At 46.8% G+C, this 21319-nt stretch overlaps 1 protein-coding gene across 4 annotated transcripts in view; it reads left to right on the top strand.

The window, feature by feature from the left end:
- ARHGEF26 (Rho guanine nucleotide exchange factor 26) overlaps positions 1-21319 on the top strand; it is a 113605-nt gene that overhangs the window by 59484 nt on the left and 32802 nt on the right. For all 4 annotated transcript variants that reach the window (XR_011527661.1, XR_011527662.1, XM_070577671.1 and 1 more), the window contains exons 7-10: positions 1414-1543; positions 4616-4690; positions 11993-12082; positions 19055-19209. Coding sequence is in view for 2 of the 4 variants with exons in the window: in XM_070577671.1 (XP_070433772.1) it covers positions 1414-1543; positions 4616-4690; positions 11993-12082; positions 19055-19209 (450 nt within the window). In the remaining 2 variants the exon portion in view is untranslated. The remainder of the gene's footprint in view (positions 1-1413; positions 1544-4615; positions 4691-11992; positions 12083-19054; positions 19210-21319) is intronic.

The raw sequence follows: 21319 nt of genomic DNA on the forward strand, positions 1-21319 counted from the left end.
TGTGAAAATAAAATGTTTCTGTGTAGTTTCTTTTAATTTGCTATTCTGGGTATTTCATAATTTATGTTTAGCAGCCTTGAACCAAATCATCTAATTTTCAAAATACATTTTTAAACAAAGGTCATAGTTGTCACTCCCCTGCTCCTTGCCCCCACATGGAATTACAGTCTCTGGCCGCACCCCCTCCATGGGCCACTGTGAGCTCCTCAGAGCTCCTCTTGGGTGCAGTGAGTGCCTGGTGTGGAGTGAGGGCACCATGGGGGGCAGAAGACCCGGGGCTGACTTCTGAGTCTGTTATTTGGCAAGCTGGGGACCTTGCTGAGGCTGCATTCTTACGGGAATCTGTCTTGGCCTTCCTTCAAAGTCATCGGGGTGGTTCCCCGGGAGGTCACCTGTGGTGTGTCTGCTGAGCCCCATAGAAATGTCGTGGCCTTAACCTCTGTCCTGCCGGTGCTGGTGAGGAGGGATCAATGGCTGATGGTCAGAGGTTTCCTATCTTAGAAGCTTTGATAAAGCCAAAGGCTCCTAGTCAGGGAACGCAGTCTGGCATTTCTTCTTTTTTTTTGAGAAAGATTAGCCTTGAGCTAACATCTCCCGCCAATCCTCCTCTTTTTTGCTGAGGAAGACTGGCCCTGAGCTCACATCCGTGCCCATCTTCCTCTACTTTATATGTGGGATGCTTGCCACAGCATGGCGTGCCAAGCAGTGTCATGTCTGCACCCGGGATCCGAACAGGCGAACCCTAGGCCACCAAGAATCGGAACATGCAAACTTAACCACTGTGCCACCAGGCCGTCCCCTGGCGTTTCTTTTTTACATAACTGTAGGGCTTGAGAAGAGGCTCAGAACAGGTCACTTGTTATCTTTTTAGTGGACTGTTTATAGATGATCAGATCTGAGATCTGGTCTGTATACTAATTGATAACCAATGTGTTTACCGTCATGCTTGTTGATAACTGATACTTTCACCATGATACTGTTAATTGATACATACACCATCATACTTATTGATTATTGATATATTCACTATTATGCTAATTGATAATCGATACGTTCACCATCATACTAATTGATAATTAATAAGGTTCACCATGATACTAATGGATAATTGATACGTTCACCATCGTGATCCCACCACCTCCTCTGTTTACTTCTCACTTCTGGAAATTTCCAGCTCCTACATTCCCATCTTATTGTTCACACTATTACCTTAGACTCACGCCTTACACTCCATCTTGACCATGGAAGGCAGACAAGCCGTCCGTGTCTCCCTATGTGATGTGTTCATGTTGTTTTATGTATTTAAAAATCTTCGATAACATATGATTTTATCACAATGTTTTATAAAACATCTTTACTTCTTAACTGAAGGAGCAGTATTTTGAAGTTCCTTCTTTCTTTGCTTTTCCTCAGCGCCACCAACCCATCCTTCAAGGAGGTATTGTCCCGGATTGAGTCCCACGAAGACTGCAGGAACCTGCCAATGATCTCCTTCCTCATCCTGCCCATGCAGAGGGTGACCCGCCTGCCCCTGCTGATGGACGTAAGCCGTGGGCTGCCGCCTACCCTGGGCTGGCTGTGCTGTGTCCCATCTGAGTAGGGAAAATGCTCTTCCTCCGCTTGAACTGATGCCTGTCCCTTTGTAACACCCCCAATTAAGTGAAGAGGCTCGGGCTGGGCAGTCCCGCTCGTGTAGTGTCTGTGAGACTGTCTTTGGGTTAGGCGGGGTCATTCGGAGGCGTGCATGCCATGCTCACTCACTGGGTGTTCTGTGAAATGGGAGGTGCGTTGGCTTCGTGTGGTCACGACCCCTGGATTCCATTTCTGGCTCAGCCGCTAGGTGTGTGGCTGTGAGCAAGGCACTGAATCTCCGTGGGCCTCACTTTCCTCAGGCTGATCACTAAGATCTCTTCCCCATGAGTTCTGAGATGCTGGGTCTCCATTTCTCATGGAGTGAGACTCTCTCCAGCCTTACGAGGCACCTCGCCCCTGGTACGTTCCACGCAGTGTGGGTCGGGGAAGTCCAGCTTCCTTCTTGCTTTAGGGAAGATCTGTGAAGAAAACAAGCATTTGACTTTGAGCAGTGGCAAGATATGGCTGGGAGAAGTGAGGGAGGCTGCCCAGCATGAAGTGCGGTGGGGGACGGCTCGGGGTGGCCTCCCCCTGACTCGGCTGGAACTCCAGGGCGGCAATGAGAGAACAGGGCCCGACACAGCCCCGTCCAGCCAGTGGCCAAAGGGTATCTTTCTGATCAAATTAAAATATTTTGTCATACTTCTACTTTAAAATTGGATCATAATGTTAATAGAATGTGAGTTTTCACATACTTGATTTTTATAAATCAAAACAGGGTAAAAATACAGCAAAAACTTATGATTGAGTAAGATTACAAAATAAGTTCTGTTTTCTGTGTTCCATTATAAATTCTCAGAGATGTTCTAAAGAGCACTGGGATGTGGCCGTGAGTAACGTGTGTGGTCACGGCCACTTTGTGGGCTGTGCTGCACAGCTTGAGGAAGTTTTGGTGGCATTTCAGAATTCAGAGCACCTGCTGTTCTGCGAGTTCGCCTCAGTTAACTACCTGGACACCCTTCCTGGTCCATCACCTATAATTTAGGAACATTTCTCCTTACATATAAGGAAACTTGCAGTTTTGAAAATTTAGCTCTGATTTTTAAAAAATCAGTGTTGGGGCCAGCCCCAGTGGTGCAGAGGTTAAGTTCACATGTTCTGCTTCAGTGGCCCAGGGTTCCCTGGTTCGAATCCCAGGTACAGACCTACGCACTGCTTGTCAAACCATGCTGTGGCAGGCATCCCATGTATAAAGTAGAGGAAGATGGGCACAGATAGTTAGCTCAGGGCCAATCTTCCTCAAAAAAAACCAAAACAAAACAATATTTATCATGTCTAAGAATAGAATTCAGCCAGATAATCAAAACTAAATCTTGTTTAGTTCATGTGACTGCCAAGACTTTTACAAAAATAATGAAACTTTGATCCATATAGGGAATATTATTTCAGACTTCACTATTTTTTCAACAAGAAACAGGCGCTTTCTAAATGTAACATTTCTTGTAGTGTTATGAATTTCCAGGGTTCTTTCTTTTTCTTCTTCCAAAAACACATTTTAGCCATGATTCCTTAGATTCTGTGTGTGCTGAGATCTCTCAGCCTTTTGCATCCTCCCTCTGCTAAATTTTGAGAAAATTGTGTGACCAGATTGGGACTCACAGAATGTGACGCACCGTGTTGTACCGTGTTGGGGATTGATGCCATGATTGGCCAGTGGGCTCTAAACGTTTTTGGGTCAGAGGCCCTTTTGAGATTCGGGGTAAAGCTGTAGCCATTCTCCCTAGAAAATTCACTATGCACAGAATGTTACCTAAACCTGAATTGTGCAAAGGCACCATGGACTTGCTGTCCAATGTAAGCTAGTATTTCTCACACTGCTTTTGTACCCATTAGTGCACCATGAAATTAACCTTTGAATAATGAGCAGTGTAAACTGAGGTAGAAGAAAACGTATGGGACGTGGCGTATACACAGTTTATAATGTGGATACGCATCATTTCATAGGAAACTTTGTCTTGTTTACGTGCGCACATGGACAGGTTGCAGCATAAACATTTCTTGCAGTGGGCCCTCGTAAACAAATTTGAGAGCCATTGCAGTAAACCCACAGACGGTGCGCTCAGCTTCCCACCTGTCACCACAGCTGTCCTGGCGCCCGACTGTCGGGTTCCTGGCCTGGAATCTATCCACATCGACAAGTGCCATCTACCGCTTGATGCCTATGGCCCTAAGCTGTTTGCCTTTGTGAGAATCTGGCCAACTGGTAGCATCTCAATGTGCTTAGAACATTGTCCCTTCAGTTTTACTTCATTTGGAAATTTAGTTAAACTTGTTAATTGAGATGAACATATTTAACAAATGTTTCCACTTTCGGAAGAAGAAAACAAAATGCTTTGAATGGGTTTAGTTTCCAAAGATATATATAATTCAATTTGACTTGAATTGGCCCTCTTTGAACTTAATTTTAGCATTACAGAAATTGTAGTATAAATGTCTCAGGAGAAAACCCAGCAGCTTTTTTTCCCTGATCTTTTTCTTCGCATTGTATCATCTACAAATACAGTTACCTCTGTAACATTACTGTATGGTTACTGTAACAAAGACAGTAATGGTGATAATTAAAGTTATCATTCGTTGAGGGCCCTCTGTGTGCCAGGCACTCACAGAGCCTCACGTGCATTTTCATTTAACCCTTGTGACCTAGGCAGCATTGTCCTGATTTTACAGATGAGGAAATTGAGGCCTCTGGAGCCAAGGTAGGTGACTTGCTCAAGGCCAAACAGCTACTAAGAGGCAGAGCTGGGATTTGAAACCAGGTTCATTGCCTCTGAAGTCTGTCCTTTTATTTAGCCATTCCCTAGACTTATTTGCATCCTGTGCGTTTAAAGACTGTGTCCTGGATCTTACTGTCGTCCTCATCCTCTTCCATAGGATTCTGTTCAGCATTGTTAACTCTGCCGTGAGCACGAGGATCTGACTGGACATTGGTTTTATTTTCTTTGATAAATAAATCGGTTCATATGGTTCTTTTCCTTTGTTGCAGACCATCTGTCAAAAAACGCCCAAGGACTCTCCGAAGTATGAGGTCTGCAGAAGAGCCTTGAAGGAAGTGAGCAAGGTAACTAGGGGCTCGTCAGATGGAACCCGCCCGCTGCCCAGGACAAGGAGGTGTCTGTGGGATGCCTGCCCCGGTGGATTCTCATGGCCCTTTCGCAGCATGCCAGAGGCAGCTGGAAAACTAGATATCGTCCACTGTGCTCAGATGAAATGGGCCTTTTACCGTGTCGGACAGTCTTACTTAAGGGCCTGTAGAGATCTCATTTTCTTTGGTGTCTGAATAGCTATTTATTGATTCTTTGTTAAACAATATTTATTGAGTATCAGCTACTATGCCAGTCACCATGCCAGACCCTGGAAATATGGTGACGAATAGACAGACATGGTTCCTGCCCTCATGGAATGTGCCGTGTAGGGGGGAGGCAGACGTTAAGTGAGAATGACAGTGAAGGATGGTGAGTGACGTGATGGGAGAACAGTTATGTGTAAGCTGAGCCCTGATATGGGGGGAGCTCTGAGCCAGGGACTAGGGGACGTGAGTGTTTGATGTGTAGAAACCCAGAGGCAGGAAAGTGTTTGGAGAATTCAAAGAACTGGAATGTTCCCCATGTGAATAGAGCCCAGTCTTGGAGAGAGTGTTGGAGCCGTGTCAGGGAGCTGTCGCCCTTATCCTAAGAATTTGTGTGTCGTGAAGGTGACAGTGGGGGCGGCACCAGTTAGCAGGCTTTTGAAGTTTGTTAGGCTGGGGAACCGCAGCCCATCCTGATGTGAGAGAGACGGAGAGAAGCAGGCCTGTCATGGTGGGGGGTAGGCGTGGTGATGGACCGGTGAGCATATTTGGGTTCAAGAGTAAGGTAAGAGCTCCTCTGTCTTGGGCACCTAGGTGGGTTCTCTCATTGTCTCTGCAGTATGGACAGAGGGAGAAGCAACGAGCCCTGTTCTGGATATGCTGCAGTTGAGTTCCTGTAGAACATCCAAGTCAGCTGAATAGGCGAGTCAGGAGCTCCAAAGAGAGACTTGAATTGGAGACATGGATTTGGGAATCATCAGCGTATGGATGATTTTTAAGACCGAGAGAGTGATGAGGTCACCCACAAGGGTGTGTAGAGTAAGACGAGCAGACAGTCTGAGATGCCGCCATGAAGAACACCAGCATTCGTCTCGTGAAGGGGGGACCAGCAGAGCAGACTTAAAGACCGAAGCAAGCCACCAAAGCAGGAAAGCCGGGTCGGCCTGGCAGATGGCAGAGAGCTGGGTAGGAGGAAGGCCAGCACTGGGCGGGGTGTTTTTCTGTTTAAAAAATTAGAAAAATGTTAAAATGAGAAGTATGAAATGAACTATGAAGTGAGAAGTGCTGAGTGCTGGTGGCAGTGTCTGGCTGAGAGAACGCCATGGGAGGCAGGGAGTCGATGAGGATGCGGGGCAGGAGTGATGGCATAGGGGCCCAGTCATCCCGCAGCTGCACCCACCCTTGGGTTTGGCATCTCTTTGTCCTGCTTTCTGTGAAGAACTGTGTCTTTTAGTCAACTTTAAATTGGCGCTATTTTGCTTATCCTCATCCGTGCCAATAATAAGTACAAAGTCGTGGATTTTATGAGGTAGTTGTTTGTTTTCTGACTTACATTATTATATTAAAAATAAGTTTATCTGTGTCTTAGTCCGTCCAGGCTGCGATGATAAAACAGCACAGACAGGGTGGCTTGTGAACAACAGAAGCTTGTTTCTCACAGTCTGGAGGCTGACGTGCAGAATCGGGGCCAGTGTGGTGGGGTGAGCACTGTCTTCCAGCGCAGACTTCTTGCTGGGTCCTCATGTGGTGGAGGACCCGGGCGTGCTCTGGAGCCGCTTTAATTAGGGCCTTAATCCCGTCATGAGCGCTCCCCCGCTCAGGACTTGGAAGCACCTCCCTGAGGCCCCACTTCCTAACACCGTCATCTTTAGGGATTAGAATTTCAACATAGGGATTCTGGGGTGCCTCAGACATTCAAACTGTAGCAATCTGTCAGCACTTGAATCCATCTCCTGCCCCAGAGATGGTCTGCATGGCCTGCTTGGGAAACGCTGGGTGAAGAAACAGCCCGACAGGTGCATAGCCACCTAAGGTCCTTCTGCAGTGGGTCTCTCCTCCAGGACCCCAATTCCCGCATGGCCTGACTTGGGGCTGGGGGCGGGTCTGTAGGAGAAGCTGCTGGAGAAGTTCTGGCCTTGGACGTGAAAGGGATTTTGTCAAAGTTTGTTTGGTTGTTACTGAGAAGTTGGAGAGAGGAAGGTGGTGGTACCTGGTTGTTGGATTGAGCTTTGAATGGTCATGTTTCAGAATTTCCCCTCCCGGTGGCAGGGATGGTGGCCTCCTTCAGGCGGCTCTGGTTCTCCTGGGCTGACCCTGGCACTTAGGCAAGGCCGGTGGCTGTGACCGAGGGGGTCAGTGAACTGCTTTCCCCTCACCCTGGAAGTCCATAGGAGGCGTTCTCTGCAGGTGGCTGGCTTTCTCTCTCTCCACCATGGGTCTTGAATATCAGAATTATTCCCCTAGTCGCCTAGTGTTACATGGGAACTGAAATCACTAATATAGCTACTCAGGAACTAATCTTTTTCATTTGTAAAGGTTACTGATGGGGTTTTGTATATTCTGGGAAAACGATACCAGTGTTTTCAATGGAAAGATTGCATATAGAGAACATTTATGGTTCAGAATTAAAATGCAGAATTTCACTTGTTTGCTTTATCTGAAGTGAAAGAAATTGGGAGTTCCCAATGTTTATTTTAGAGAGTGAAATGGGGTATGTCAAGGCCCAAGGTCTTAGAAACCAGACTCAACCTAAGGCCCTTGAGCAAGTCTGTCTGGATAGTTATTCATTCTTGGAAAAAATGAGGAATGCCTATTTTGGTAATTAAAACGCTAATGCGATTTATTTGCATAGTGTGACATTGCTCATGCACGTTGCTGGAGGAACTGTGAGAAGCTACTGATGTGGGCCTTGGAGGGACTCGCTTACCTAGTCTGACAACTCAGAACAAGAAAGACATTTCTGGTAAATGGCAGATGCGTTCACTGCCCGCTGTGCTGCTCACGTGCTGGGTGGAGCTGGGGGAGGTTGCAGGGGATCCGAGAGGGCAGCCTGAGCATGGCAGTGTCGGTGGTCAGGGGTGGAGGTCAAGGGGTGGTCTCTCTCCCGTGTGCCCTCCCCCCTCTCTGTGGAAAGGGCGTCACTGCCTGCACTCGCAGCTTTCCTCCAGCGGCAAAGTAGCTAAGTCTCTTTAATCTTCTGAAATTTACTGCGCCAGAGTTTACAGAGAGGTAGATAAACATCTGAGAATGTGAGGAGCTCTCTGAGTGAGGGACGTGAGGTGGGGAACCTCACAGAGGGGAATGACGTCTGGGGAATGAAGCGGGTTTGTGTATGCGAGAGAATGTGGAGAATTAGGAGGCCAGCAATCCAGGGGAAGAGGAGTTTGAGCCTGAGTTCAGGGGACACGTGGAGGCATGCAGACAGCAAGACAGCAGTCTTGAGGAGACTTTGAGACCATTTGGAGGTGGGGGACCAAGGAGAGGGAGGCGTCTGCGAGTGGTGAGGCCGGGGGTTTGGCTGTGGCACTGGATGTGCTCGGATCAGTCCTGAGATGGAGAGCACGGGCCGGGGTGGGGGTGCTGAAGGTGGTGCTGAGGTTTGGTCGTCCTCATTCTGAGTGTGAGATGGAGAGTACAGGCCGGGGTAGGGGTGCTGAAGATGGTGCTGAGATTTGGTCGTCCTCATTCTGAGTGTGAGATGGAGAGCACAGGCCGGGGTGGGGGTGCTGAAGGTGGTGCTGAGGTTTGGTCGTCCTCATTCTGAGTGTGAGATGGAGAGCACGGGCCGGGGTGGGGGTGCTGAAGGTGGTGCTGAGGTTTGGTCGTCCTCATTCTGAGTGTGAGATGGAGAGCACGGGCCGGGGTGGGGGTGCTGAAGGTGGTGCTGAGGTTTGGTCGTCCTCATTCTGAGTGTGAGATGGAGAGCACGGGCCGGGGTGGGGGTGCTGAAGGTGGTGCTGAGGTTTGGTTGTCCTCATCCTGTGTATGAGATGGAGAACACAGGCCGGGGTGGGGGTGCTGAAGGTGGTGCTGAGATTTGGTCGTCCTCATTCTGAGCGTGAGACGGCTGTGGGGCGTCCCAGGTGAGGTGTTATTTAGGTGTTGGAGTAGTGCCTGGGGGACAGACCAGGTCTAGGAGCATAGATTAGGGACTACAAACACGTTCCTCAAGAGAAGTGGTGAAAATGGCCCACACGACAGCTGCCCGCCTGGCTTATGCTGGGATGTCTGCCTCCTTCTGGGATCTCTCAGGCGCAGGCGGCCCTGACCCCAGCCAGGGTGGTCCCGGCGCCTTGTGTGGCTCGGGGATGGCCACCAGAGAGCCTTTCAGACTCTCAGAACCAAAGGTACACTGTGACTGAGGGTGGCCATCCCCCCACGTCTAGAGAGCTGTTAGCAATCAGGGACCGTCTGAGCATCCATCAGGAGGGGATGAATAGACATGTCCTGGGAAGCCTTGTGATCAGAGCATGAAGGCATTGTGTCCCACCACTGCTGAAAGCCGGCGGTGGCCTCTCCTCCCACTTGGGTACAGGCCAGCGCCATGAGAACCCGCAAGCTCTGGGCCTGGCCTTCCCTTCTTAGGTACAGGCCAGCGCCGTGAGAACCCGCGAGCTCTTGGCCTGGCCTTCCCTTCCTAGGTACAGGCCAGCGCCATGAGAACCTGCGAGCTCTGGGCCTGGCCGCCCCTCAGCCTTGTTGGTGCTGTCCTCCTTGTTCAGTATCTTTACTTCCTCAGACACTTTTGTCATGGGCCCTCTGTGCAGGGGGCTCTCTCTGCCAGGACCGCTGCCCCCCCGCTGCCCCCCAATTCGGACACTAGCTCCCCTGTTCCCTTAGCTGCAGCGGAAAGTGCCTCTCAGAGCAGCCCGTTCCCCCACATCCCTCCCTCACCCCCTGCTCTTTCCTGTAGGAGACTACAGTCTATAGTTTTCAGGTCTCAGGTCTTGCCTGTACCCCACCCCCACTAAGTAGGATGCGGATTGTATGTTGAGTGTTGTCACCCGGCCCCTGACGCATACCAGGTGCAAAATAAACTTGTTTTCAGTGATTGGTTACATTTATCAGGGGAATATTGTAAGTGAAAAGAATTGAGTCACAGATGAGCATAGAATGATCCATTTACAAAAATAAATGTAAAGGGAAGATTTCTATACACGTATGTGTGTGTGTTCACGTAAGCATAGGAAAAGAGAAACCATGTAAAGATTGTACATGTGTGTGTCTTTGCATAAGCACAAGAAAAGAGAAAGCAGAACCCAGCCTGTCTCCAGTTACTGCTGCGCAGTGGGCTCGGGTCAGAACCGTTTATGCCTATTTTATTTATTCCCGTGTTAGCATCTTTTTTCTTACAGTGGGCATGTCTGACTTACCCAATTCTAACTAAATAAATCCAATTAGAATTTCCAGCTTTTATTTTTAAGACTCACATTTGTCTTTATGGCCAATGACCCATTTTTTACAGACTTTTCAGTTAGTAAGAAATTGGGGAGCCAGGCCTCATGGCCTAGTGGTTAGAGTTTGGCATGCTCCGCCTTAGTGGCCCAAGTTCAGTTCCCGGTCATGGAACTACACCATTCATCTGTCAGCAGCCATGCTGTGGTGGCAGCTCACATAGAGGAACTGGAAGGACCTACAACTAAAATATACAACTATGTACTGGGGCTTTGGGGAGGAAAAAAAAAAAGAGGAAGATCCTCAGCAGATGTTGTCTCAGAGCGAATCTTTCTCAGCAAAAAAAAAAAAAGAAAAACTGGACATGAGAGTTTGTTTTGGTTTAGGCCAATGACTAATTGTGTGTCAGGTATAGCGTAAAGGAACAGCTCCTGTTCTGCACTCAGTATTCACAGAACACGTCCCTTCTGACACTTCTGTTGCCAGATGTGAGAGTCCCCATGCCGAGCAAGTCTGCTGCACCCGCTGGGTGTCCTACGACTTGTTCTGGCTCTACCTGGAACCTGTCAGATCCCACAGGTGAGGGCTCAGGCCCACAAGACTCCTCCCCACTCAATGCACTGGCCTGTCACGAGTCCAAGTTGTCACCTGCGCTTCTGATGGACGGGCTATAAATAAGAGGTTCCCGTGACTCAACTGGATTCAGTCAATTTGCTAGAGCAGCTCACAGAACTCAGGAAGCAGTTTACTTACTAGGTTATTGTTTTATTACAAGAGATGTTAAAGGACATGAATGAACAGCCAGCTGAGGGGAGAGGTGAGGGCCAGAAGGGTTGAGAGCATGGGAGCTTCTGGCCCCATGGAGTTTGGGGTGTGCCGCCCTCCCAGCACGTGGATGCATCCTTGTCACCAGCCCAGACGCTGTCTGAACCCTGGAGTGCAGGGGTTCTTATGGAGGCTTCATTATGCAGGCACGAGAGATGAATTAAATCATTGCCGTTAGTGACCTAGCTGAGCCACAGCCCCTCTGCCCTGCGGTGGACATCTAGGAGCAGGGCTGAAGCTTCTGCCCTCTCATCACACGGTTGGTTCTCCCGGCAGCCAGCTCCCTTCCTAGGGCCTTTCCAGAAGTTACCGCATTAATATACACTCAGGTGTGGTTGAAAGGGGCTTGTTGTGAATAAATGTTACAGCTAAAGATGTCCTGTGGCTCTTGAACAGGAAGTGACAAGGCTTTTGGGTGGCATGTGCCAGGATCTGTGGACAAAGGCCAGGTAGACGTTTCTCATAATAAATGACAGTATCACAGGTGCTGGTCAGAGGACTGAATGCATGCAGTTTGCAGGTAGTTCAGGAGTTCTGGTTAAACTGCTTGTCCTTTAGTGTGGCCGTCCTTGAAGGACCGTTGACCATCAGGCTCCAGCTGAGCAAAGGCTCCCCTCTGCTTTCAGCCTCCCGTGCCTGGTCACAGGCTTTGCCTTTGAAGTGGCCGGCTACCTCCTGCTGCTCTGGTTGGAAGTGGAGAGGGGCACAGCTTGCCCCAAGGTTGGGTGGGGTTCCATGGGCGAAGGCGAGGAGGGCAGAGGAGGGAGCAGTGTGGACAGAGCCCTGGACTGCACGAGGAGCCGGTCCCGTGTGTGCGGGGGGCCTGGGCCTGAGAACACACAGGGTGTGTGTCCCTGAAACTTCCCAGGATGTTTTGTTCCCTCTGTCTTCACATCCTAATGACACCACTCTTGAGCGGGTGCCATGTCTTAACTGTGAAACTCTGAGTTCGTTAACGGTCAGAAATGAGTCCCCGGGGCTTCCAGTGCTAATTACTTCCTGCACGAGGTCTGCTTTTGAAAGTGAGGTTTCTGCCCGTGACCTCTTAACCCGCCTGTGATTCTGTGTTCCCAGCTGGTTCGACTGTGCAATGAAGGCGCCCGGAAGATGGAAAGGACCGAAATGATGTACACAATTAACTCCCAGCTGGAATTTAAAATCAAGGTATTCTCCTACTTCTTTGTGAACAGATTTGTTACTGCTCTTGCTTAAATCTTACGTAAATAGAGAGATAGTTGAGAGAGAGTTGAATTTGCTTTTCAAAGAGGGGCAGCAAGTTGATTAGAGAGAGGCTGGGAGAGGGAGTCCCAGGAGCTTTAGGCAGTTCTGCTCCTGCATGTACCAGACAAAGTGACCTTTCTCCAGGCCTTGACGTCAGATATTATCTAACTAGCACATTTTTTTTTTCCAGAAAGACATCAAACTTGGGAAAAGGGTAGTTAAAAATAATAGAATTTTAGATTGGAAAGATTTCTTCCATATTCTCAGTGTCCTGCAAACCAGTGGTATTCCATGAGCTGGAGCAGGGTGTTCTCGCAAATCAAAAGCGGACGCTCCTTCTCCAGTTTACAAAAAGGATTGTTAGTGGGATGTTCTTTCCAAGTTTGTTTTGAATATGTGTTGTCTGATACTGCTCAGGAGCAGATGACAGGAGGAACAAAGAAGAAATGGCAATTAATGGCAAATCTAGGCCATGGCCAGCCCTTTGTTGGGTCATAGCTGAGTCCTCATGGGTGTGAGTGCTCATGATCGTGATTCTGTTTCATCATAACGTGTAAATTTAGCTAAGCAACTTCATGTTTTCATGGTAAATGTGTTCCTACCTGATGGCATGGAATAGTTATCAGCTGCCGAGCAGATTCTCTGCAGTGTCGTGTAGCTCGAGGACCCTGATCCAGTGCAGCCACACCCTTTTATCTAATACATGAGGAAAACAAGGCCCAGAGAATAAGGAACTGCTAACAGGGTCGCTTGGCTGGTGGTGACAGAGTCAGCACGAGGGTCCAGGCGTCCTGACTTGTGGGTCATGTAAACTGTTCCACCGTAAACCCAACCACAACGATTTGCAGAAATGTGATGCATCATTCTTCTTAGAACAGAGGGTGGTGGGTACCTAAAAAGAGCACAGACACGGACACTTTCAATAGTTATGATTTCCTCATATGGAAACTTACAGCAATTTCAAACCCGTCCTTCAAAAAGGATCATGTCCTTCTCTGTACTTTGTTTCTAAATATTTTAAGAAATATGTTTGGACATCCGAGTTTTTTTATCCCCTCCTTTTTAAAGATGATAATTCTCTTTCCTAACCTTTTTATTTTTCCTTCTTCACTGAAAATCAGTTGGTTTAAGATGTCTTTAAGCTCTGTTTCTCTAGAACCCAGAATTAACTTGTAATTGAAAAATGCTTACTCCAAGGATCTTTAAGAGTAAGTGATTAACATCAATTGAGTTCATGAGTTTTTGGCTGTTTGTTTTCTTTTGGTTCGATAATTTAAATTTTTGTAAGTTTAAAGGAAAATATTTTTAGTTTAGCTTTATAATGAAGCACTGAATTCAGACCACTTAGAAATACTAATAAGATCTTAGGACCTTGTTTCCCTAGCACTTTGTGGGTAACAGGGAACATTTTTATTTAGTCGTCTTAAAGGTGAGAAGGTAGATATTCGGAGAAGGTCAGGACCCGTCTAAGCACGTCTGTCCCTCCACAGGGGTAATGAGCACCTTCTCCGTGGAGGCAGGTGGAGGGCAAACTCAGGGCCCCGCCCTCGGGAGCCTGACAGGGTGGGGAAGACCCCAGAGGCCTGGACGAGGCAGCAAGCCTGCAGCCGTCCCAGGGATGGAGGACTGTTGGGAGCACTGGGAGTGGGGGGGGGGCGCAACCCGAGAGAAAGGTGGAGGGCAGGAGCTTGCAGCATTCCAGGTTCCTGCCAGAGGTGTGAGCGGAATCTTGAGGATGACTTAGGGAGAGTCTCCCAGGAGTCGGGGCAGGAACAAACTCACGGGGCGTGGTCTTGGCTGCTGCAGCCCAGGCCTTGTTCTCATCCGTGAGCGTAGACTTGGGGTGCAAGGGGAGCAGGGCAGAACCGGAGTGGTGAGCAGAAGCTCTCAGGGGGCCTGCATGCTAAGAGGAAGGGCTGAGCGAGGCTGTCTGGGAGCCCCTGAGAAGTTCTCAGCAGGAAGTGACACGGCCAGACGTGCATTTAGTAAGGACTTTAGCAATGTGGGAAAAAGGCCTTTGTGCTTATTCCACATCCACAAGTCATTCAAAGAAAAATTGATAAATTCATCGATATGAAAATTTAAAAAATTTCTCTATAGAGGAAAAAATAAAAGCCATAGAAAAATGAAAAAGAAAATAGCAAATTGGAAAAAGTATTTGCAGCTCACATAAAGACAAAGGGTTAATATCCCCAACATACAAACTTGAAGTGATAAGAAAAAGATAGGGAGGAAAGACCATCAGAAAATGGCACGTTGGAAAAGTGCTCCCAGAAGAGGATAAACGATAAATGTTTGAAAAGATGATTTACCTCATTCGGAAGAAAATTGCTGATTGAAATTAAAATAATGTGTTTCACGTCTTAGGTTTATAAATGACTCAGAAGTTCTCACATTTTATCAGTGAGGTTGGAGGGAAAGGCGCTTTTACATGTGGTTGGTGGGAAAGACTGTTGGAACCCCAGTGGTGGGCGATTTGGCAGTAATCGTCAAAATTACAAATGCAAGTTCCTGTGACCAGCAATTTTACTTCTAAGAATTTACCGTGTGGATAGACTCCTGAATGTATAAAATCACACACAAACGTGTATACAGACACATACACACAGAGTTATTCATTGGGCGTTGTTTGTAGTTGCAAAAGATTAGAAGCGACCTAAATATCTATCAATAGGGGACTGATTAGATAGCTTTTTCTATACCCAGATAACATAATACCACTCAAGTAAACAAAAAAGAATGAAGGAGAATTTTAGGTACTGAGATGGAAAGGTTTCTCCTATATTAAGTGTAAAAAGAGGCAGGACAGAAAGAAAGAAGAATACACAGTTTGCTTATGTGCAAGAAATCTCTGCAAAGTTACAGAAGAACAATAACAGTTACTGCCTCACGGGGGGATCTGGCGAGATGAGGAGCAGGGGGACGGTGTCTCACTTAGTGGTTTTTATAGTACTTGGTTTTTTTAACCAACCCCCTCCCCACTCCACACACACACACCAGATTTAGTGTGTTACTGGAGACGTGCCTTATGGCAGCCGCACAGAGGATGAGCTGGGCACGTAATGAGCCCAGAGACTGAAACCAGTTAGGGGACTGGAAGCAGATGAGGAGGGACAGGCAGGGTGCCGAGACTGGGCAGCAGCGGGTTCCCCAGCGTCCAGGCTGGTTGACTGGATGGAGACACGCCGTGTACTACGATTGGGATCCGTGAGGAGAAACAGTGTTTTAGGAAAGGTGGCGAGGTCTACACTGGCCGTCTTTGGTTTATGGTGTGGTGCACTGCCACAGCCGATGCTACCGGGAAAATGCTTGTTCAGTATTCTTGGGTGCCATTTTCATGTAGTCCCATTTAATTCTCGTGAGAACTCCATGAAGCATCCTCCTATTATTCCCATTTTATAGTTGAGGGATCTGAAGCTAGAGATAGTTAAATAATCTGCTCAAAGTTATACAAGAAGGATGAAGCCTGGATTCGTTCAGACCTGCAAGTGACTCCAATGTCCACATTCTTAACAATGATGGTGTGATAATGCTGGTCCTCTAGTTTGAAGGGGGAGAAAGCTTATATATGTGTGTGTGTGTAAATATATATATACATATGCATATGCGTACGTATGACCACACTCACGTGTTTTCATTTTTGAATGTGTCAGTTTCTGGAAGAGTGTCGTGTGCTGCACAGTAGAAGAACGAGAGGGGTGGAAATTGTCCCTGGCATGGCACATGGGAAGCTAGTGGACCCTGCAGCTGGCCTGCCTGGGCTCCTGTTGTGGCCCCACCACTTACCAGCTGTGTGACCTTGGGCATCTCTTGACTTTCATGTCTTATTAGTTTTTTGAACCGTAAAATGAAGCTGATAATAGTACTTCCCCCCTAGAGTTATTGTGAGGATTACATTAATAATGGATGTAAAGAACTGGAAACAGCCCTGGTTTGTAGCAAACAGACATAAACACCATTCAGACGTGTTGTCAGAAGAGTGTCCCTGGTGCGGGGGATGTATTGCAGTGTGTTGATGAGCGAATGGGGTGGGAAACAGTTTAAACAGATTGGACTTGCATTCGAGGAGCTTGGTGGATGGAAAGGAAGTGAGGGTTATAGAGAAAAAGTTGGTCACCAGACTTAGATCAGAGACCAGAGCTTAATTTGTGTCTCACATCCGGTGTTTTTTCTCATGAGACTACAGCTTTCTCTAAAAGTTGCCTCCCAGAGTTGGGAGGATTAATTTTTGTCTGGTAATAGAAAGTTTAACCTTATAAGTTAGCACATGGAGAAGCTGAGGATTCTTGGGCTACTCTGTGAGCCATAATTTAACGGTGATTGGGGGGGGGGGTGGTATGTTGGTTGGTGGATGGGTTTGCTGGTTGGTGTTTGGCGGCCTTGCTAGCAAGTAGAAGTCGAACATATAGCAGACAAAATGAAGAAATCTGAAGTGTTAAAAAGTCTTTGCACTGTAGAAGACAGTTTGGTGGTTCCTCAAAAAGTTTAAACGTAAGAGTTACCAAATGACCCAGCAGTTCCACTCCTATGTGGAGAACTGAAAACAGTTCTTCAATAAAAACTGGTGTGTGGATGTTCTTGGCAACCTTCCTCATAATAGCCAAAAAAATGGAAATAACCCAAATGTCCCTCAAGAAAATTGGTGAGTTGATAAGCAAAATGTGGTGCATCCATACAGTGAAATAGTGTTCAGCCATAAAAAGGAACGAAGTTCTGATAAATGCTACAACATGGATGAACCTTGAAAACACGATGCTAAGTGAAATAAGTCAGACAAGAAAGGTCGCATGTTCTATAATTCAGTTTATATGGAATGTCCACAATAGGCAAATCCATAGCGCTAAAAAGTAGAATGGTGGTTGCCATTGGGAGGGCAGAGTAGAGAGTGACTACTTAATGCTATGGGTTTCTTTTTAGGGTAGTGAAAGTGTTCTGGAAGTAGACAGTGAGGATCATTGTACAACATTATGAATGTGCTAAATGCCACTTTATTATATGTATACTTTTAAACAGTTAAATGATTAATTTTATCTCAATTTTTAAAAAATCACTCTTCAGCAGCTCTTCCTTGTCTTGCTGGCCCATAAAATGAGTTAAATTTTATGCTGAGGCTAGTTTTCTAGGAGGCTAATTAACACAAAAAAGAAAAAGTCTTTTCTCCATAGGAATTACGTCAGTGCCTTTAAGGTGTATTTTCGTTCATGAATTTCTTGTCTATTTTTTGATTCACACCTGGGTTCTAGTCTTAGAGCTTCTGAAGTATGGGGACTCACTTATGCCCGTTCTGGTTTGTTCTGATTCTTTCGGTCATTTTCATAATTTCTTTAAAAATAAACTATCTGAATGCGTTTAATCTTTCAACAGTACATTCTGAAACAAAAAACATTTATGATATCAGATTTTTGTTTTCAAAAGAAGCATAGATGTATTGAAAGCCACTGTCAATTTTAGATATTCGTTAGAAGTTTTTATTTTTGCCTAGTGGAGTATGAGGAGTCCATAAAAATCCATCTATTTGAAAACAACAAAACAGTTTGAAAACCTTTCTTCCTCCATCCCCTAAATTGATAACAGCCACAGGGTGGCATGTGCACTGGACACGGCCGTGGTCCTGTCCTTATTCATCCGAAGGGCTACACACAGTAGCCAGAGGGCAGTGTTCAGTCCCGACAGCACTCAGCGGGACCTGCCCTGACTGGCAGCTCTCATGTATGCTGCTGGGGGGATCCTCCTGCATTTTCTGAGCAATCTCTCTGTCTGTCAGCCTTTTAAGTCTCAGCCGTCCCTATTGGGTAATTGTCTGATTTGAGATTTGGGGCTGGAAACGCCACGAACTCCCTTAATAGCCATTTTTAAAGTTTGAGGTCAGACATGATCTTTCATCTTTTTTAAACCTTCAGGAAAATCATATATAACTAATAAGCAACTTTCTTATAAAAGTCCTTTATGAAGTTAAAAAAAATATGAAATCCTGTCTTAGCCTTCTTACTTCCTCCCTAATATCCTTAGTTTCCCAAGGCTGTTTTTAATCATTATTCCCTGGAAAGGATAACATGTGATTGCACCACACTAAAACAGTTCGCTTTCATGTCCAAGAATTTTTGCTTATTTTATGGATATAGCTTTTTAAATCAGATTTTTGGCAGTAAGTATTTCTGGTAACTTAAAAAAAAAAGAGCTCTTAAGGGTAGGGATTATTCTGTGGTTTTGAGAGTTTTCCAGTTGGAAACTGGAAACTGAATGAAGAAAAAAACAGAATGGAATTCCTTGTATGCAGCCTTTTCTGTGAGATTAGGATGGGTTGTTTGGAAGAACTTCATTTTCACAGCCAGAAAGATGCTTTCAGGGCTGCAATTCCTTGAGGAGAGCCAGCACAGGCCGAGAGCAGGTGTCCTCCCAGACAGGTGAAGGAGAGTGAGCGGGCAGCACACACGTTCGCCTGGTGTTTCTCCTTTTATCAAAGTCCTTTCAGTTCCTAAAGTGAATGCAGGCTTTTATTTGTCTCTTGTTAACCTCGGTTATCTGTGTTTTCCCGTACGTTTAGATTCTGGTCTGTGATATTTAAAATAACTCAGTTGATGCCGACAGATCTCATCTTGAGGTTTTTCAGTCTCAGTGACTCCTGGTTGGTTGAGACTCAGTGGAAGGATGGTCATTCTTGGTTGACCCAATAACATCTTCTCATGGAGTTTTTGTTGTCATATTGGCAAGTTGGTAGTTTTTAATATGGAAAATGTTTTTCGTTTTTTCTTGGAGAATGGACTGTACCTCTGTTATTGTAATTCCCTATTATATGGAAAAACGATGCGTGCCATGGTCTGTCTCATTGGTTGGAATGTCAGTTTATGTTTTACTCGATAATCTTTAAAGGACTTGAATTCGGTTTGAATGGGAACTGAGTTTTCTCTCTTGCAGCCTTTTCCGCTGGTCTCCTCTTCCCGGTGGCTGGTCAAGAGGGGCGAGCTGACGGCCTACGTGGAGGACACGGTGCTTTTCTCGAGGAGGATGTCCAGACAGCAGGTCTACTTCTTCCTCTTCAACGATGTGCTCATCATCACCAAGAAGAAGAGGTGAGCCTTCCTGTGCCGTCGCGGGCTGTACGTCCAGGTGCGAAGTGCCTGTCAGGGGTGGCTGATGGTTCTTAAAAGCTGGAGGTGTTAGATGTTGGTCTCTATGCATGAAATCGTGGTAGCATCTGTGCTTCGCATTCTCTAGTTACCTGCCCAGGTAAGACCCGAATCGTCGTCAGCATTGTCTTTCCCGCCAGTCTCTGCTGAGCTCTACAGCATGGAAGCCATGGTCCTCAGCCTTCACATGTTTGTGTCATTGAGTTTCTCATGACAGCCCTGTGACGCTCCTAGTCCCAGCCAGCATTTCTCAGTCTTCTTCTGCTGTAGAATTCTGTGTAAATCAGATAAAAGCTGCTCCAGTTGAGAACAAGTGTGGGCACAGCTCTAGTGCTCTTTGTAACTTAATTTAAAATCCCCACTCTTAACAATTGTTAGTCTAAAAAGTCTCCCCGTGCCCGGGACTGTGTGACAATACTCTGAAGCATTGAATACTCCAAATCAGCTGGTGGCAGTGTCTCTTCTCCTTTCTTCAGACTCCTGGTTGTGTGCAGGGTTGTACACCATCTTCCTGCCGGTCCTACAGAGTGTGAACTTAGAGGAAAACATCCATGTGTGGTGTGCTCTTCCACACGTGAAGGCCGTGCTAGTGGGCTGCGTGTCCCAGGAGTAGGCGGTTCACGGGCAGGTTTAGACGAGGTGAGGAGAGCCATGGACAGACTTGTGTGAACACATAAAACAAACTCCCAAACTCCCCATGGCGTGTTTATTTACATTCGACTTCTGAGTTGCTGACATTTTAGCTTGAAAATTCAAACGAAATCGAGCAGACCTCGAGCTATCTATCGTTTGGCTCCTTTAGTCAGACCGTCTCATGGATTCTGTCAGCTGCTTGGCTGTCCAGCTGAAAGGAACTTTGTAGGGTCCAGCCTGACAAACCCCAGTACAACCATGACAAACACATGATGATGCCTATGGCTGTTTCTCATATGCCGGAAAATGGTGTTTCCGTGACTTCAAGAAGAAATTGTTTCCCTTACTTGGGACAGTTTAAATAGTTCTAGTAGCTAAGTAAATTTTATAAATAAAGATTGGAGAGGAATTATAATTTTGTATTTTTATGTTTGGTCGGTTTCCTATGAGATCGCTTGTTTTCTTTGGCTCTCGTCGAGATGTTTTGTTTTTAGAGGAGAGTAACTGTATAGGACCCTTCAAGTGCCAGGACTCCTGACTTCTGACATCTTCCAGCTGTTCAAAGATTTGTCCTGTCTCAGTGGACCAGAACCTTGAACTAAACTTTTGATTTTGATGGTAAAATACATGTCGACAGTACCAACCTGATTTTAAATATTAATATAGTTTTGATTATAATGTCTTCAGTGACCTGATGAAAACATTGAGTATTTAAACCAATTAGTATACTTTTATTCTTGGACTCTTGTAGAACTGCCCAGTAAACACAGACTTTGGAAGGTCAGAATCAAGGCCCACGCTGCTCTGCTCAGCAGTGTGCTGCCCTGCGCACGGTCCCTGGCTGTCTGACGTGGCTTTCCCAGCTGTTGCACACTCGTCTGCTCAGATGTGTGTGCACTTGTGTTATTGGTAAAAGGAAGGACGGGATATGCTGCCCCCTGGAGAGCGCCCCGTAGTTCCTGAGCCGGCCTTCACCGAGACAGGATTCCTCCTCTCAGTTAGCCTGTCCTGTTTCTGAGGAGCTCTTGACCAGAGAGTAGGTTGGAGGCTACAGTTGTTTGAGACCAGAGCACATCGTGTGGGCGACGAGCTGACCGCGGCAGCTTGATGACCAGCGTGTGAGGAACGTGCCGTGTGCACAGGTACCACAGGGCAGCGTCAGGACCCCCTGCAGGGCTTCGTGTGCCAGGGGACAGCAAAGGAGCTCCACCAGTTCCCAACAGACAGTGGCTTCGGCCTAGCGACGAGGTTCAGATAAAGGGTGGCTACCTGCACCCGCTCTGTGGATGGTCCAGCCACTACTGCCGAATTGTAATCTGGGGTCAGCCACAGAGCTGACCACTGGATCCTTGGGGAGGCTCCTGGCACTGGGACAGATAGCTCGGAGGACAGTTCCTCATCCCCGATCCAGCCGGGCGGG

Source organism: Equus przewalskii, chromosome 15 (genome assembly GCF_037783145.1).
Source record: "Equus przewalskii isolate Varuska chromosome 15, EquPr2, whole genome shotgun sequence".
NCBI lineage: Eukaryota > Metazoa > Chordata > Mammalia > Perissodactyla > Equidae > Equus > Equus przewalskii.